Raw genomic sequence first — 19897 nt, forward strand, 5'->3', positions numbered from 1 at the left:
ATCAAATGAATGGATAATTATAGCTATTTGTTATCAGTTCCTAGGCTGGATATTGACAGTGGCTCAGGCAGTAAAACAGTCATCCAATAACCAAAAGGTTTGTGGTTCTAATCCAGCTCTTATGTGTCCTTGGGCAAGACACTAAATGGACCTTAGCTGCATATCTATGTCATGTTGGCTGAGTGATTAGTCGTTGGAAGATGATTCTGCCCCAGGGCAGCTGTGGCTACGGGAATATTTAGAATAAACGTCTGGTTGACATAAGCAAAAGTAATGACTATCCATGTTTAAACCAGTCTATGGTGCTGACCAGACTAACACATTTAGGTTAAAATTGCATGTCTTTGTTTTATTTATTTATTGTTTTTTGTCAATAAAAATGTAAAATCCCACCAGTTTAGTTTTTCTTTGGTCTCGAGGATGATCAAACTTAGCTTAGCCAAAATCTTATCTTAGCGCCACAAATCTGGTAGGGAAATAAACCTGGCAGCACATTCACATGAGGTAAATAAAGTTAAAAGAATCACAGACATTGCTTTGAGGTTGTATTCATGTGTAAAAATATAAAAACAAAAACTAAATGAGCATAAATGATGGCATGTACAGTACTGGCTGCCCCACCTTGTCAGTGGATAAAAATGTTTTTGATTGTCTATGAGGAAAACATTACACTACCCACAATTCCTAGCTTTGCGTAGTGAATTACTATGTAACCTTTAGCATAACAATTTACATGTAAATTATAAATCCCTTTTTTGTCAGGCAGGTGGCAGTCTAACTAGCTGGCAGGTTTACACACAGAAGTAGTTGGAAGTAACAGGGAAATCAAATTAAATTTTCTAAAATTTGGAAGAGCGTACAACTTTTTTAACTGAATAAAAATTTCAATGTTAAGTATGAATTTTGTGAAAAACAAATGAACTACAATGATGTGAAACCCTCATTGACAGTTTATATGAAGGCACATGTTATAAAAAACTACGTTAGTAACAAAAAATAATAACGCAAAATTAAAGGTGCACTGTGTAACTTTTCGCGTGGAGGTTCAGCCACCTGCTTGTCTCCATGACAATGATATTGTTTTGTTTGGAACATTTTGCACTATTCATGGGCTTCAGCTTCCTGTTATATGCAACATTTTGATTATTATTTCCCATTGAAAAGATATAATATTAAGTTCTGAATTGTTAATCTCCCTGGGAACGGTCCTAATTGTTTTTTTCATTTTAAAAAACTGTTGGACAGGTCAGATCTGTGTAGAGGCGAACCCACTCACAGACAGAAGGTATGTTTTTCAAGGTATTCTTAGCCCAATAAACACATTTGTTATGAAATAATTAAAGTTTAATGCCATACTGTGGCACATTCCAGGCAAAGCAACGATATCTCCATGGAGCTAAGCAGGGGCTTCCATCAGAAAAGTTACACAGTGCACCTTTAAATGATGCAGAACAGTGTTGAAGAAAGTCTATCCATCATTGGTGGCCACAAACGGAGACCAGCCAAAAGAAATACCAGTTCATGATGCAAAATGTAGGAATTGAAATGAAATTTAAAATTAAAAGTTTATAGAAATGTACTAAGAGGGAAGAGTGTTTTTGGAGAGTAGAAAAGAGCTCTAAAAGGCAGTGTGTAGCCTTGAACAGTTTGGCAGAATCCCTCCCTCCCCCTCTTCCTCCTGTCTGCAATTGAACCCTCGACCTCTGCTCAGAATAAAGGGTGGTACATACTCCGCAAAAAGTTTAAGTTTGTTTTGTGTATTTTGCAAATGAAGAATTTAGGCAATGGAGGTCCCTCTGCTGTCAGAAACAGGAATGAACATTTAAAAAGTAAACAGAAGTAAAAAGTGGACAGAATTGATGGCATAATGAGTCTGGTGATGGTTAAAGGACTTAAAACTACATAGGAGACGTTTGGATTTTTATCTGTGACACAACAAAACTAGTGAAATGTGAACAGAGCATTTATGAGGCTTAAACATAACATTAATATTTATAAGCAGGATAAGCAAGTTGCCTTATGCAAAAATGAAATGGCAGAGAAGATAACATATTTTACATTAAATATATTAAAATATTGTATATTCTTGTGGAGTATGCACACACTTTATTCTCCCCATCCTCTTCCCCCTCCCCTCCCCATTCTGAGTCGGTAGTTTCTGGGTCACTCGTTTCTGGGTCACTCGTTTCTGGGTTACTGGCTTCTGTGTTACTTCTTGAACATGTCCTGTAGGGGCCCGGGCAGAAACTTGAGTACAGTATCCAGGATACTCTCCTCGTCTTCCTCGTCTTCATCGCCGCAGCCTTTGGGCACGGCCTTTTTGGGGCGCGTCAGTGAACCCTCACACGCCTGTTCCAGAGCTGCTTTTTCCTCCGCCTCCTTCTCTTCCTTCTTCTTCAGACCGTACTGAGGAAAGCACAGAGACAACACTATTTCAACATGTCAACAGAAACAACAGAGGTACTGTATACGCCATTCCTTTTTTTTTTTTTTTAAACAAAACAAAACATACTGTTCTAAAGACTGTTCCAGATAGAACAGCTTACTAAATCAGAGGTGTTTCAAATGGATGCATGTAACATGCTGACAGAGCCACCATACCTTTACAAAAGCTTCACATCTGTATCACAATGAAATGTGATTACACTGAGGTTCTAATGTTATAGTGGGCAGTGTCAGCAGAGGGGCAGAGGCCAACAAAAATTGATCTAAATTGCCATATTTGGCCCCTGGTTTCCAATGGATGCAGCATTATCCACCAAACATGTCAAACTTCAAAATCATTTTTGTGTCTGATTTGCAAATTTGCAAATTTTTGCAATATTCATCTAAAACGACTTAATAAAAGAAACAAGTCAACTGACTTCTGTGTTAAAAGAGCTGACATCACTCTAAACATCAGCACAATACACAACACACAACAAAGAGACATGCAGCTGTCAGCCCCTCCTATTGATAGCTGTACATCACACTGATGACCTGCTGATTATTTTTTTTCATTTGTATCAAAAAAAAGTGAAGAAATGGTGAGGGAAAATAACTAGGACATGGTTAAAAGCTCTAAAAAGCCAATGACATGATCTACTTTAATGTTCCACCCTGAACCCGGTGGTGGACACCGGAAGTAAGGGATACCGTCAGGTTGAATAAGGAGTCCTGTCGAGCCTTGTTGTCTCGTGAGACTCTTGAGGCAGCTGATGAGTACCGGCAGGCCGAGCATGCCATGGTTCGTGTGGTCATGGAGGCAAAAACGTGGAGTTGGGCCATGGAGGAGGACTATCAGAGGACCTCAAAGAAATTCCTGTGAACTGTCCGACGCCTCAGGAGGGGGAAGCAGTGCTTCACCAACACTGTTTACAGTGTGGGCAGAGAGCTGCTGGGATGTTGTTGGGCAGTGGAAGGAATACTTCAATACTTCAATCCCACCGTCACGTCTTCCGAGAAGGGAGCAGAGACTGGGGACCTGGGGGCAGACACGTCCATCACCTTGGCTGAAGTCACCGAGGTGGTTGGCAAGCTCCTCAGTGGCAAGGCTCCGGGGGTGGATGAGATCCGTCCTGAGTACCTCAAGACTCTGGATGTTGTGGGGCTGTCTTGGCTGACACGTCTCTACAACATTGCGTGGCATTCAGGGACAGTACCGCTGGACTGACAGACCAGAGTGGTGGTCCCTCTGTATAAGAAGGGGGACCGGAGAGTGTGTTCCAATTATAGGGGCCTTAGCCTCCTTAGCCTTCCCGGTAAGGTCTATTCTAGGGTACTGGAGAGGAGAATTTGACCGATAGTCAAACCTCGGATTCACGAGGAACAGTGTGTTCACACTGTACCAGCTCTATACTCTCCATCGGGTCCTCAAAGGTTCATGGGAGTTTGCCCAATCAGTCCACATGTGTTTTGTGGACCTGGAGAAGGCATTTGACCATGTCCCTCATGGTGTCCTTTGGGGGGTGCTCCGGGAGTATGGGGTCCTTTGCTAAGGAACCCATACTCCCGGAGCACCCCCCAAAGGACACCATGAGGGAATATGGGGTCCTTTGCTAAGGGCTGTGCGGTCCCTGTATGACCGGAGCAGGAGCTGTGTTCACATTGCCGGCAGTAAGTCAGACCTGTTCCCAGTGCATGTTGGACTCTGCCAGGGCTGCCCTTTCTCACCAGTTCTGTTCATTATATTTATGGACAGAATCTAGGCACAGCCAGGGGTCGGAGGGGGTCCAGTTTGGGAACCACAGGATCTCTTCTATGCTGTTTGCAGATGATGTTGTCCTGATGGCTTCATCGAGCCAGGACCTGCAGCAGGCACTGGAGCGGTTTGCATCCACTGCATCTGTCTGTTGTGGTTAAGAAGGAGCTCAGTTGAAAGGCAAAGCTCTCAACTTACCGGTTCCTACCCTCACCTATGGTCATGAGCTCTGGGTAATGACCAAAATGACAAGATACAAGCAGCCAAAATGGGTTTCCTTCGCAGGGTGGCTGGGTGCACCCTTAGGGATAGGGTGAAGAGCTCGGTCACACCGAGTAGATCCGCTGCTCCTACACGTCGAGAGGAGCCAGCTGAGGTGGCTTGGGCATCTGCTCAGGATGCCTCCTGGACGCCTCCCTAGGGAGATATTTCGGGCATGTCCCACCGTGAGGAGGCCCCAGGGAAGACCCAGGACACGCTGGAGGGACTATGTCTCTAGGCTGGATTTTGCCCAACCAGTCCACCTTAATCTCCTTCTGCTCCATCTGCTCTGTGTTTTATAGACACAATAAACTAAAGGAGACAGTCACAATTCACCGGAACATTAGATCAGCTCAAACTGCTCTTTTACACACCTGAGGATTAGAATTGTGTTTGTCCTGGAGATGTGTGGCAGAACGTTCTATAGACTGCTATGTTAAAGTAAACTTTGTTGTATTCACGGGATAGCCCGTATTTAGACCAAGTTTACTCGTGTTTCAGATGTCTGTTTTAGACTAGGTTAGAGTAGGCCCTCTCGGTAGGGTTGCCGGTTTGATTACCTTGTATCTGATGCTCTGCTGGACCTTCTCTCCCTCCCTTTCCCAGCACCTCTTCCTCTCTCCATCTCTCCCTCCTACCCCTCTCTCTCCCTCTCTTCCACCCTCTCATGGTAAGGTTGTTGGTTCAATTACCTTGTCCCTGATGCTCTGCCTGACCTTCTCTCCTTCTGTCTCTCTCCTCCCTCTTTTCTCCCTCTCTCTCCCTATAACCCTTCCTCTTACAGTGAGGTTGTTAGGATTGCTGGTTCGATTACCTTGTGTCCGATGCTCTGCTGGACCTTCCCTCTCTTCTCATGCCTTTTTTCTCCCTCTCTCCCTCTGCTCCCTCTCTCTCGCCCTCACCCTCCCTGTTTTGTTGGGGTTGCTGGTTTGATTACCTTGTCCCTGATGCTTTGCCGGACTTTCTCTCTCTCGGCTTCCATCCTCGCGTGTTTGGCTTTCCTCTCCTCTTCCTGCTGTCTCAGAGCTTCCTGGCGTTCCTCCTCTTTCTTCGCAGCATCTGGGTCCTTCTCCTCTTCTCCTCCTAACATCTTTCCCATGTCTTTGGTAGCCCCTGGAACACATAAACAAACAGAAGTCAAATTTAAACATGTACCTTCAAAATGAAGTATAAATGTGTCTCTCCCCAGTACAGATATGTTGTAAAAGCAATTCTTAGGGTCAAAATGAGGCAGCTGCGTATTGTCTGCATTGAATTAAGAAGCATTTTTACCTCTGCAAAATCGGAAGTGTGCTGTTAGCATGCTAGTTGTTGTCAGCATTACCGTGATGGCAAAACTCTGTTCAAGCTTCTGACGGTTGTGAAAAGCGCTCATAAACTCAGTTATAAATCATGAGCTAGTGTTGGTCAGGACTAGCTTAGATGGAGGATCTTATCTACTGTGCATGTTTTGAGCCGCCGGCTTGTCTCCATGGAGAGTCTATTGCTTGCCTATAATGTTCCAAAACTTGGCATTAAAGAACATCTATTGTGCTTGTGTCTACTATATAGATACAATCTATGACACCTTAGGTTAATTATGTTATAATTTGCACATTTTAAATTGCACTGTTCATCTAAAAAAGACTTAATAAAAGAAACAAGTCTGTTGACTTCCACATTAGAAAACTATTGTGCCCAATGGGAGCTGACGACGGCATAAATATCATCACAACAAAGTGCTGAATGCTATCGGCACCTCCGATGGATAGCAGTAGATCATGCTAACGAGAAGCAGATTTTTTTTCATTTGTACCAAGATGACTATGCGACAATGCTGAATCCTACGCCTATCATCAGTTAAGAAAATAAAATTGAAGAATGAAGCAAGGAAGTAAGGAAGCATGAAGACAAACACATAACATCACTAAACCGGGTCAGGTCTGTGCGATGTGACAACTTTCACAGTAAAAATACATGTTTTTCAAGGTATTTTAGACCAATAAAAACATCAGTGATGAAATAAATGCTAGATAGATATGTTTAATGCCATACTGGAGAACATTCCAGGCAAAGCAATTGCATCTCCATAGAGACAAACAGAAGAAAAGTGACATAGATCACCTTTAAATGAAAAAAAAAAAAAAAAAAAAAAACACTAATCGTGACCTTAAAGTCACCACCACCTGTAGCTCCTGAGCTGAGTCCAGGTGGAGCAGAGTCAGGACTGGCTCAAAGACAAGTGTTTTTGTCATGACCGAGGACCATATGTCTACTGCAGGTCTGGGACCAAACCTCGACTAAACCAGGTTTAAACTGGGACTGAACAAGGACTGAAACAGGAGTGAAACTGGAATAAACCAGGACTGAATTGGGACTGACCTAGACCTGAACTAGGACACAAACAGGACTGAAACAGGACTAAACCAGGACTAAAGCAGGACCACAACAGGACTATACCAGAAATATACTAGGACTAAATTAGGACTGAGGTGTGAGAAGAGAATGAAACACAAGAGAGAAGAAGAGAGGTGTGCAATGAAAACTGATTGAGGGTGCATCCGAGTTTCAAAGGGGTGCAAAGACTACACTAGGACACATAAATACATCTCACATTAGGTGTCATTATTTTAACCTCCTAAAATGAGGACCTGGACAGGGGGGGGGGTCTGAGAGAAACAAAGGAGGAAGTGGAGAGGAAGAGGGAAGGGAGGAGAAGTTAAAAGGGAGAGAAGTGAAGAGAGAAAGAAGAGAGAAAGCTAAAAAGAGAAGGAGGGAGGATGGGAGAGGAGGACAGGGAGATATTGATCGAGCAACAGAGAGTAAAACCTGTTTATCTTCATGTTAGGCCTCCAGTGATCAGCTCCAGAGACATCACTCAAACTCACTCTAATTCAAGCCATGAGTGAAGTGTCTTGCCCAAGATTCAAACCACCAACATCACATAATAACACAGAATAAGACCTCATGAAGACGTAGGGCATCTGACACACAGGGTTTGGTAACTGCGACCATTCAGATTGTTGCAGTTTAATGAATTGTCTTATTCTAAGTGATCAGTTTGTGCTTGGCTTACGTGTGAGAAAAATGCTATATTTAAATTCATCATCATCCATCATCTCCAGATACTCTCTTTTAAAGAATGGGTCAGACACAGAGAACACACTTTTTTAAAGTGTCCCTGCCCTCTTTGCACTGTCCCCTGTGTTCCCTTTGCTCCTCTCTCTACTCCCTCTCCTCTCCCCCCTCTGCCCATCTCTCTCCTCTTTCTCTTCTCTCCCCTCTATCCCCTTTGCCCCTCTCTCTCCTCTCTCTCATCTCTCCCCTTTGCCCCTCTCTCCTCTCGCCCCTCTGCCCCCTTTGCCCCTCTCTGTCCCTCCTCTCCTCTCTACTATCTGTCCCCTTTGTCCTTCTCTGTCCTCTATCACCTCTGTCCCGTTTGTCCCTCTTTCTCCTCTCTCACCTCTGTCTCTTTTGTCCCTCTTTCTCCTCTCTCTCCTCCATCTCCTCCCTCCCCTCTGTCCCTTTTGCCTCTCTCTCCTGTCTCACCTCTGTCTCCTTTGCCCCTCTCTCTCTTCTCTCACCTCTGTCCCCTTTGTCCCTCTCTCTTCTCTGTCCCCTTTGCTCCTCTCTCTCCTCTCTCACCTCTGTCCCTCCTCTCCTCTCTGCTCCCCTTTGCCCTCTCTCTCTCTCTCTCCTCCTTCTCTCTCTCTCTGTCCCCTCTCTCTCTCTCTGTCCCTTGCTCCTCTCATCTCTCCCCTGCTCTCTCTCTCTCACCTCTGTCCCCTCTGTCCCCTTTGCCCCTCTCTTTCATCTTTCACCTCTGTCTCTTGTGCCCAGTGTTGGGCATCTTACTTCAAAAATGTAATTAGTTATAGTTACAAGTTACTTCTCCCAAAATGTAGCTGAGTTGCTAACTCAGTTACTTTTTGGGAGAAGTAACTAGTTATTCGGCAAAGTAACTATGCCGTTACTTACCATGTTAAAACAATAAAAAACACAACAGATGTGAACCGTTAACATTTATTTCACTTTAACAGATTGCAATTATATTGCATTTGCAGAATGTATCAAAAATAACAAAAAAATATAAAAAATTTCACTTGTAGTACAAATAAATCAACATGTCACACAATTTCAGGCAACTGAACTTCAAGTATTTTATTCAATAAAATAACCAATAACAATAAAGTGCTTTCAGTATAATACTGAAAAAATTAATTGCAATGTATTGAAAATCTAAGGCATTCAAATGTAAACCTGTAATAAAATAATACAAAACCTTTAAGCCTTCTCTGGTCTTACATTGTAATTCTCTGTCCAGTATTGAAATATTAATCACTCTTATTTCAACATAAACTGAACTTTATCCAACTCTTGAACATTCATTAAAAGATTCACACAATCCCTACTAACACTTATCTATTCCTTTATTTATCTATCTATCCATCCTAACGATTGAACCAGTGGTTGTATCTTAGAAGCAGAAGTCTTTTAAACCTCTGATCTGAGAGCCCGTTCCTCTTTGGAGAGAGCACAGTCACGTTTCTGATCAAAACACAACTTGGACCCAATCAGCTGTAAATGCACGTGTGCACAGGACATCATTTCCCATCATGCATTAAGCGTTTGTAGTCCATGCAGGTGGCCACAGGCGGTGGAGAGCTGCTGCGCTCACCTTGCTCATCGCAATCAAGACTATTATCTCACACCTAGCCTACTCTTTCACCAAAGAAACACAACAGCGTTGCAGCTCCCTTGGCTCAGAGACTGCTGTAATGAAGAGCAGAGTGAACTGAATTAATAGTAACGCGCCATATTTTATTGTCATTAACAGTAACGCCGTTGGGACGCTGGGAAAAGTAATTAGTTAGATTACTCCATTAGTGAAAAAACAATGCAGTTAGTAATTCCGTTATAGTTTAACTCCGTTATTCCCAACACTGCTTGTTCCCCTCTCTCTCCTCTATCACCTCTGTCATCTCTTTCCCTCTCCTCCCTCTCCTCTCTGCTCCTCTGTCTCCTGTGTCTTCTCTGTCTCACGTGTCTCCTTCACACTTTAACTGCTTCTTTAAATCACGTCTCTAATGGAGCCACTATGACGTGCACATTAGGCACCATGTTGGATCACAACTCATTCAAAGTCAAAGTCATTCTGTTCACACTTACAGTTAGGGTTAATATTAATCTAGGAGTTTTGTTTCCTACTTCCTGCTTTAAAGAAGACCTATTGTGCTTGTGTCTGCTATAATCTATGAGACCTGTGGATCAGTATATTATAATTTGCACATTTTAAATTGCAGTATTCATCTAAAATTCCGTAACAAAAGAAAAAGTAAACTGATATGTGCATTAGAAAACTGCGGTGCACTATAGGAGCTGAAGTTGCTGTAAAAAAAAACAAAAAAAACACAAAAAACTGGAGAATGAAGTTAGTGCAGAGCAGTGGGCGTGTGCCAGTTGTGGTAAAAATGGGAGTTGATCAGCAATATGGCATCTAGAAAATAAGATTGCTCAAACATGCATGAATTGCTCACGTGAGTAAATGATGAGGGGAAATAACTATAGCACAGTGCGCTTTAAGATCCTGTGTACTTAAGTGTTATGTGGCCCAGTATATGAGAACTCCTGTTGTAATGAATTCATTGTCTTCTGTTATATGTCGCTATTACGGTGTCAGTGTAGCATCCAGCGCCACTGTAAGGAACCTTGGAGTCTTATCTGAAGAGCTCTCATTCACTCCACATATAGACCAAGCCTGCAGAACAGCCTTCTTCCACCTGTGTAATATCAAAAATCTGGTCAAGTCTAGATTACTGTAACTCCTTACTAGCCACATTCCCTAAATATTCCATAAAAAGCCTTCAGCTAGTTCAAAATGCAGCAGCCAGGCTCTTAACAGGAACTAAGAGCAGAGAGCACATCACCCCAGTGTTGGAGTCTTGTCACTGGCTTCCTGTCAAGTTTAGAATTAAATTCAAAGTTCTCCTCCTGACATATAAAACCATAAAGGGCATGGCCCCATCGTATCTGCAAGATGCTATACTACCATATCAAGCTCCTGTGTTATGGAATCAGCTCCCTGCCCGTGATAAAGAGACCGCAACATTTAAGACCAAGCTTAAAACATTCCTCTTTCAATTTGCTTACAGCCAGGCCAGTTAGGAGCTGAAATAAAACCTGAAGTTTTAGTTAAGCTGTCTAGAAGTAGCTATGCTGGGGGAGGTACCTGAGTACTATCCTCTGTTTCCTCCTATTTTCCCTATCAACAGCATTCACTACTCTTTTCACCTGGAGTTTGTTCATTGCTATTCACATGTTGTTCCCTGTCCCACTCCCCTCTTGAGAGTGCAACTGTTTCAGATGCCTGGCCGCTGACCGCCCAGTGATGACTGGACCCTAGATTCCCTCTTGTGCTCTGATCCTGTTCTATGGACCCGGACCCTCCCTTTCCTTGCCTGGCTGGATGGCCCGGTGCCTGGCTGGAGTGGCTCCCATCCTGCCCTGGGTGGGCCCCTCTATGTCCCTTAGTTGAGTGGGCTCTGGCCCTACAGACTTGAATTCTTTGTGCAAATGGATGCACATTAGTCCTGGAGTCATCTGCAGCCTGTCCGTCCATGGGAATGGATCTCTCCTTCACTGTGGTTCTCCTCGAGGTTTATCTTTTTCCCACTGTTTTTTTTTTGGGAGTTTTTTCTTGCAGAGAATGAGTGTCTAAGGACAGGGGATGTTCTGAGACAGTTATCCATTTGCTTTCTGTTTTCTGTTGATTAATTAGCTTGTCTGTTTCATCTTTCATTTTTGATTCTCTAACTTTCCTTTGGTTAAATCACTTCTCATGTTCAGCCCTAAGAGGCAACTGCTGTTATGATTTTGGGCTTTAGAAAAATAAATTCAATTGAACTGAATAATTACTGAGGTCAAGGGCTGTGTGCTGCACTCTGATTGGTCTGTACCCTTGTGTGGTGGCAGTAACCCTGAACATGACTCCCATTTTCACCGCCACTAGTACACATACTTACTTCTCCAAATATATTTTCTAAATCAGTATATGCAGAATTTGGCAGCGTCACATAGTCATCTTGGTAATTAAAAAAAAAAAGATCTGCTATCTGCAGCTATCTATCGGAGGTACCAACAACTTTTTATGATGACATTTATAGCAACGTCAACTCCCACTGGGCAGTGCAGTTTTTCTAAAGGGAAAGTTTCTTTTATTAAGTTGTTTTAGGTGAATATTATGATTTAAAATGTGCAAATTATAACATGGTCCACGGGTGGCATAGATTATAACTATATAGCAGACACAAGCACAATATGTCTTCTATAAGTATAAATAATGCATATGCATTGTGGACTGAGGTCTTGTTTGTTTACATGCTTTAACATAATAAAAAAATAATTGCTTCAACCAGATGTTTGAATGTAAATTTTTTACAGTAATTCATCATCTTCAGAAAACTCCCAGAAGACCCTGTGTGGGCAAGTGGAGCAGATAGAGTCAGTTAGATTCATACACACATGTATGAGGTAACGTGGAGTAATACAGGCATCTGTGTGAAGAAGACTAAGATTTTCCTTCCTTTGAAAATATTTCAATTGTTAGTTCTAGTTAGTTCTGCACAGATTTAGAACAGCTTTTAGTACTGACATAGTCAGCGTATAGGCAGACAAACTTACATATTGACAAAATCTTATCCCTTCTAATCCCTCCATCCTCTCTTATCTCCTACACCAGGGGTGTCCAAACTTTTATCACCGAGGGCCGCATGCTGAAACATATTTGAGGCAGAGTGCCACAGAGCAGTGTTGATACAGGGAGTCAAATGGTGCATATAACACATGTCTGATAGACCCATTGTACTCTTAATAAGACTTGGAAGATTATTTTTAGGTCTGTGTCACAATGCGATGTGATGTTATTCAGGTTACAGAGGTGGAATCTCTTCAGTGTGTGGTAAAAAATACTTCCTGATCAATTGGGCCAGTTTAGGAGGAGGCATGAGAGCCAACAAAAATTGGTCTGAGGGCCGCATTTGGCCTCTGAGCCGTAGTTTGGACATCCCTGTCCTACACTATAAAAATTAAGAGTTTAAATATTCTTCATTTAGTGGACAGCTTCATTCATTCACAGTGGACCAATGAAGTGCTAAAGCAGGTCCAAACCATGGGATCTGCTTGTGTTCACAATTAAATAAAATCGTATCCTCCATCTCATCCCTTCATCCTCTGCATTCTACTGCATGGTAAAAATAGTTCAGATAACCAGAATATGGATCTTGTTGTGAGCAGTTTTGTGTAACAGACAGCTTCATTCATTCCCAAAGGAAGCTTCAGAGCAGGTCAGAACCACAGGACTCCGCACAAATACAGACAGAATAAAATCTTATCCTGCATCTCGCATCCCTCTATCCTCTGCTATCTCATATACTGTGAAAAAATAGGAGTTTAAATATATTTATTTTGTAGTGAGTAGTTTTGTATTGGCATTAGCGGACTATTGAATTAATTCACTGTTAGACCAGGTCCAAACCACAGGACTCAATTAAATCTTATCCTCCATCTCATCTCCTACACTGTAAAATGAAGAGTTCAAAAAGGAAGAATATTAATCTTGTAGTGAGTAGTTTTGTGCGGTGGACAGCTTCATTCATTCACATTAGACAGAGGAAGCTTTAGGTCCAACCACAAGACTCAGCTCAAATTCAGACTAAATGAAATCTTATATGATTTGTCCATTTCCAGGGAAGAACAGATGACCTCACCTCCTCCTCTCCCTCACACTGACCATCTACACTGCAAAAACTAAGAGTCCAAACATGTACTCAGAATACTTAACTTGTCATTTCAATCATAAACAATCAAAAGTTGAAGAAAATTTCAACAAAGTTGTCAAAACTGTTTGTCCACTGATAGGTACATGTTGACTTTTTAAAAATACACTGCCTGGCCAAAAAAAAGTCACCACCAAAAAAAAAAAAAGGTCACACAATCTAATATTTAGTTGGACCGCCTTCAGCTTTGATTACGACTTGCATTCGCTGTGCCATTGTTTTGATAGGCTTCTGCAATGTCCCAAGATTTATTTCCATCCAATGTTGCATTAATTTTTCACCAAGATCTTGCATGATGGTAGAGTCTGACCGCTGTGCAAAGTCTTCTCCAGCAAATCCCAAAGATTCTCAATGTTGTTAAGGTCTGGACTTTGTGGTGACCAATCCATGAGTGAAAATGATGTCTTTCTTTCTTTTCTTTCTTTATTCTTTATTTGTCAGGGTCCATATACAAATTAATTAATCTAACAAAAGCACGGATGATTTGTACTAGATTTAGCTGCTACTTTCCATCTGCAGTCCCTGGGCAGGTGAACACACATTAAAATACACATTTCATTACAATTACATTATAAGACAAACAGTTCATCATTGACATCAGTAGTAAAATACAATAAATGTCTCCATGTCCAATATATGATGTTGTCTGCCGTCCATACCAATTTAAAAAATAAAATATGTGCAGGATTTTACAGTGAAAGAGAACAATACAAATTAATTAGACTCGTGTGGACATGTTTGATTATCAAAAATGTACTTTTTTTTCAAATTTCTAGTAAAATTCTTCAAATCTACAGATAATGTCAGACTGAAAGGCTGCCTGAGCAAAGGTTGAGGATCTTTTTGGAACTATTCAATTTTGGTTCACAGAGGACAGAGTGGATTGTGGATTCATATGTATGTATGTATATATATATATATATATATATATTTTTTTTTTTTTTCAATACAGGTGGAGCTGCATTATTCATAATTCTTTATACATATCTTAGATTTGAATACAAAATTAAATTGTCATAACTGAACATTGTATATGTTATTTATATTTTAGGATATTACAGGGGTGATAACGAAGGGTTTTTTTATGAAGTGCTTTTAATGCCTGATTGTACATGGATCTGAGAGCTTTGAGCACGGCCTGAGACCAGCAGGACACACAGTAGGTCATGAGTGGGATGATCATGGCATTGACATATATGAAAGCAGCCTCGACTGTCAATCTGTTCCTCATGTATCTTAGGGAAGAGATGTTCTATTGGATTGAGTTGTGTACTTTTTATATGCTTTTTGAAAGACAACGTCTGGTCCAAATGAACCCCTAGGTACTAGGTATTAATTTATCTCAGAAAAAAAGATAAAGTCATTGTATCTCATTCTCATTTTTTTTTCTCCTCGTCCATACTCTACTTGCGTATCCCTTCCTAGCCCCTCCCCCCTCTGTGGCCTACCCCTGTTCCCTTTCTGCCTCACACTCTTTGGTCATGGACAAGGCTAATATGTTCAGTCTCCTTCAGTTTTGAACCTCCAGAATCAACCAGACCATATAGAAAATAGAAACGATAGTTGCCATAGTTGTTTGGAGATCTTAGGACAGTGTTTATAGGTAATTTATGATTTATAACATAAAATAAAGCATTATGAGAGTGTATGGCATTTTTCAAGTTGTATGTTTCATTGCATTGTGGTAACCTGCAACTTCTAAATGCATTTGAAATCATATCTATGAGGAAAATGTGTTTAGACTGAACTTAGGGTTTCAAGCACACTGAAAGCAGTGGTTTGTACAAAATTATAATCATTAGGCCCGAGCCTGGGACAACGTCCCGGCGAGGGACTCATTAAAACCACGTGGCATGGAAAATGGCAAAAATCAAGTAGTAAACACGCTCCGACATGCCAGTGAGTGGTGTCAAAAATTGGAAATCAACAAGCTCTAATTGTCACAAAAAACCCTGAGAAAAAAATAACAAAAGATGGGTCGGTAGCGCCACCTCAAACTTTGAGTTTCACAGGGCCAATGGGAGCCCGCCTCGGAAAAAAGTCAACGTAAAAATGTGACACTCACATCAAAAAATAGAACATGTCAGGACATGACAAAAATTATATTATGGCCCCACCCTAAAATGTACAGGAAGTCAGCCATATTGGATCAAACCCAGGAATGACAAAAGCCCACACTCTCACATTCAGGACATCTCCTCACACAGTTTTCATCACAAACACTTCAAATTTGGCCAAAACCCACCAAACACAAGTGTGATTAAATATTATCAATTACATTTTTAATATAACTTCGGGTGTGAGCATAGTGAACTTTCAACCAAATCACAATTTTTGGAATATTTCAAAAAAATATTTCTCTTTCAGACATTTTTTGTTTGGAAAAAGCTAATACAGCGTTTATGCAGATGTGGGAGCTGAACACAATGATGTGCAAATCAATGTGCTCTCTCAGAAACTGGCTCTCTAGCGCCCTCTTCAATTTCCATTTTCAAAAATTCATAAAATTTAATTGATTTGTTGTGGACTTTTGAAAAATTCACAGGGGCCTTATTTGTGATGGGGCACAATGTGAGAAAGACACATGACTGTAGTTGCTATGGTTTAGGAGAAAAATAATGGATGGAATTTTTTTTTCCATTATTATTAATTTGGGGGCCAGGTTGAAGCCATTTTTGATCCCCTGAACATTAACAAAAAGTCAATATTATTGGATCCAAAATTCAAGATTGGCAAAAAAATTTAGTTTTTTGAAATTCCTACTGAAAAATATTGAAAAGTGACTCAGTAGCGCCCCCTAACAACCCCAACTCCTTTTTTTTTTTTTTTTTTTTTTTTACAAAGTTTCTCACAGACAATTGAAATTTGGCACATATATCCTTCTTCACATGCTGATCAAAAAAGCCTCTGACAACATACCTCTATTTGCAACCATGTTACCGTGGCAACATAAATGTGTCATTAAAATGAATGGGTTTCAGAGTACTGGTCTTTGTTGTAGACTAAATAGATGCTCTACACTAATCAAACTATGGCCTAAAATTCAAGACTGGCAAAAAATTTTGTATTTCCATGTGCAAAAAATGTATGTTTCAAAATAACTCAATAGCGCCACCTCAAAAATCAAAATACATTACAGCAATGATCTGAGTGCATAGATATGCAATTTACATATGTCAAACATTACATTGCTCCACAGTGCCCCTTTGACATTTTTAATGGTACGCAAAAAAATTACTTTCTCACAAACATTTGACATTTGGCATGGACATCTATATTGACATACTGAACAAAAAAGCCAATAAGAACATACCTCTATTTTCAAAGGTGTTGCCAAGGCAACGTCTGACATTTCTCTTTGAAATACATGGGTTTTGGTTAACTGGGATGAAAACTAATGACTGTGTCATAGACCACTGAAATTTGGTACACATATTCCTCTCATCATACTGAACAAAAAAGCCAACAAAGACATACCTCTGATTCCAACCCTGCAGGTATTACAATGAAATTAAAAATTAAATTTACCACTCACGTTTGAATTTTTTGCGCCTTGGATTTTCATTCAAGAAACTTGCAAATTGGTCAAAATGAACTAGATCCATGTGGGATTATAGACTACTCTCCTGAATTTTTTTAAGTTATAAAATGTGGGTGTGACCAGCCTGCAAAAAAAAGACGTTTTTTTAAGTTTTCAATGGCCTGTAACTCAAACTATTTCCCGGCATTAATATACATTTTTTTCAGACATTATATTGCTCCACAGCACCCCTTGAACTTTAGAATTGGACCAAAAAATGTACTTTGTCCAAATCATTTGAAATTTGGCATGGATATCTGGCTTGACAAACTGAACAAAAAAGCCAATGAGAACATACTTCTATCTGCAACTATGTTACCGTGGTAACATAATAAATGTGTCATTGAAATGAATCGGGTTCAGAGTACAGCACTTTGTTGTAGACTAAATAGATGCTCTACACTAATCAAACTATGGCCTAAAATTCAAGATTGGTGAAAAAATGTTCATTGTGTTAAAAAAAAAATTATGTTTGCAAAATGACTCAAAAGCGCCACCTCAAAAATCAAAATACATTATGGTAATGAGAGACCTCTTTTTATTGTAGAGAAATTAAATTTGGTACAAACATGCAACATGTCAAGACAAGTAAAAAAAATATTATGACCCCACCCTAAACCCTACAGGAAGTTGGCCATTGTGGGCGGAACCCCATTTTTTCAGAGTTTTAACTCTCACGTTTGAATTTTTTACGTCATGGATTTTCATTCAAGAAACTTGCAAAATGGTCATAATTAACTAGATCCATGAGGGATTATAGGCTACTCTTTTAGATTTTGCTAAATCATAAAATGTGGGTGTGGCCAACACGCAAACAAGTATTTTTGAAGTATTTACTTGCACTTGTGTCCTGTAAATCGGCATTGATATACATTTTGGTCACACTGATGATCTGAACCTAATGATATACAATTTATTGAACTGAGAAAACTTGGCATGGGCATCCATATTCCCATACTGAACAAAAAAGCCAATGAGAACATATCTCTATTTTCAAAGGTGTTGCCATGGCAACGTCTGACATTTCTCATTGAAATACAGGGGCTTTGGTTAATTGGGATGAAAAGTAATTACTTTGTCATAGACCACATATATCAAACTCAAGGCCCGGGAGCCAAATGTGGCCCCCCATATCATTTCATGTGGCCCTCGACAGGGTAAACTAAAAGGTATGATGGTCTTAAAATGTAATTTTATCAGGAGATAAGCAGTTTCACAGCCATATTTTTACATTTAGGCTAATGCATATGCAATATTTGTAACCTGAACAAGTAATAAATACAGAAACAGTTAATTAACAAGTTAAAAAAGTAGTTAGATTTATTTTACATCCAGCCCTTTGAAGGCAGCTATTTTGCTAATGTGGCCCCCGCTGAAAATATGTTTGACACCCTTGTCATAGACCATTGACATTTGGTACACATATTCCTCTCATCATACTGAACAATAAAGCCAATGAAAACATACCTCCTATTTCCAACCGTGCAGGCGTGACAATGTCATAAATGGTCTCTTTGGAATGAATGGAGTAGTATTACTGAGACACTGATTTTTTTTGGGGGGGGGGGGCAAAGGGAGCCCAATGCGGAAAAAAGTTGACGTAAAAATCTGAAACTCACACCAAAAAATAGAATAGAATAGTCAGGACATGACAAAAGTTATATTGTGGCCCCGCCCCCAAAAAAATACATGAAGCCCACCATGTTGGATCATACCCAGGAAAGACTAAAGCGCACACCCTTGCATTTAGGACATCTCCTTGAACAATTTTCATCACAAACACTTCAAATTTGGCTAAATCCTACAAAGCCCATGTGTGGTTACAGATTATCAGTTATATTTTGAATATTACTTTGGGTGTGGTCATGGTGAATTTTCAACAAAATCTAAATTTTTTGGAATATTTCAAAAAAAAATTTCTCTTTCACACATTTTTTGTCGGGAAAAAGCTAATACAGCGTTCATACAAATTTGCAATTTGAACGCAATGGTATGCAAATCATGGCAATATCTCACAAAATAGCTCTCTAACGCCCTCTTGAAAATTTGTTGACAATAAGTGACAATTGATTTGTTGTGGACTTATGAAGTTCAAATGGGCCTTACTTGTGATGGAGCACAATGTGAGAAAGTCACATTACTCTAGCTTTTATGGTTTAGAAAAATAATGGGTGAAAAATTTCAATCCCGGCAAGGGACTCATTAAAACCGCGTCCGGAGCCCGAAAAATGGCAAAAATCAAATAATAAACATGCCCCGACATGGAACTAGAACTCAATGAGCTCTAACTGTCATGGAAGACCCTGATAAAAATAACAAAAGACGACTCGGTATCGCCCCCTCAAACTTTGATTTTCATTGGGCCAATGTGAACCCGTCCCAGAAAAAGTCAATGTAAAAATCTGAAACTGACATTAAAAAATAGAACATGCCAGGACATGACAAAAATAATATTATGGCCCTGCCCTAAAATGTACAGGACATGCATTTAGGACATCTCCTCACACTATTTTCATCACAAACACTTCAAATTTGGCCAAATCCTACAAAACTCATCTGTGATTAAAGATTATCAATTACATTTTGAATAATAATGTATCATTGTTATTATTATTATTATTATTATTATTATTGTTGTTGTTGTTGTTCTTGTTGTTGTTGTTATTATTATTATTATTAGGCCCGAGCCTGGGACTCCGTCCCGGCGAGGGACTCATTAAAACCGCGTCCGGAGTGTGGAAAATGGCAAAAATCAAGTAGTAAACACGCCCCGACATGGCAGTGAGTGGTGTCAAAAATTAGAACTCGACGAGCTCTGATTGTCACAAAAGACCCCGAGAAAAAATAATGAAAGACGACTCGGTAGCGCCACCTCAAACTTTGATTTTCATGGGGCCAATGGGAGCCCGACTCAGAAAAAAGTCGACGTAAAAATCCGAAACTCACATAAAAAAATAGTACATGTCGGGACATGACAAAAATGATATTATGGCCCCGCCCTAAAATGTACAGGACGCCGGCCATATTGGATCAAACCCGGGAACGACAAAAGTGCACACCCTC

At 40.3% G+C, this 19897-nt stretch overlaps 1 protein-coding gene across 1 annotated transcript in view; it reads right to left on the bottom strand.

The window, feature by feature from the left end:
• The window catches only part of cplx2b (complexin 2b), a 122487-nt gene continuing 102590 nt past the window's right edge, over positions 1 to 19897 (bottom strand). The window contains exons 3-4 of the mRNA XM_055224956.1: positions 5379 to 5554; positions 1 to 2406 (exon numbers count right to left, since the gene is read on the bottom strand). Coding sequence (XP_055080931.1) covers positions 2209 to 2406; positions 5379 to 5554 — 374 coding nt within the window. The 3' untranslated portion in view covers positions 1 to 2208. The remainder of the gene's footprint in view (positions 2407 to 5378; positions 5555 to 19897) is intronic.

Source organism: Periophthalmus magnuspinnatus, chromosome 10 (assembly GCF_009829125.3).
Source record: "Periophthalmus magnuspinnatus isolate fPerMag1 chromosome 10, fPerMag1.2.pri, whole genome shotgun sequence".
Taxonomy (NCBI): domain Eukaryota; kingdom Metazoa; phylum Chordata; class Actinopteri; order Gobiiformes; family Gobiidae; genus Periophthalmus; species Periophthalmus magnuspinnatus.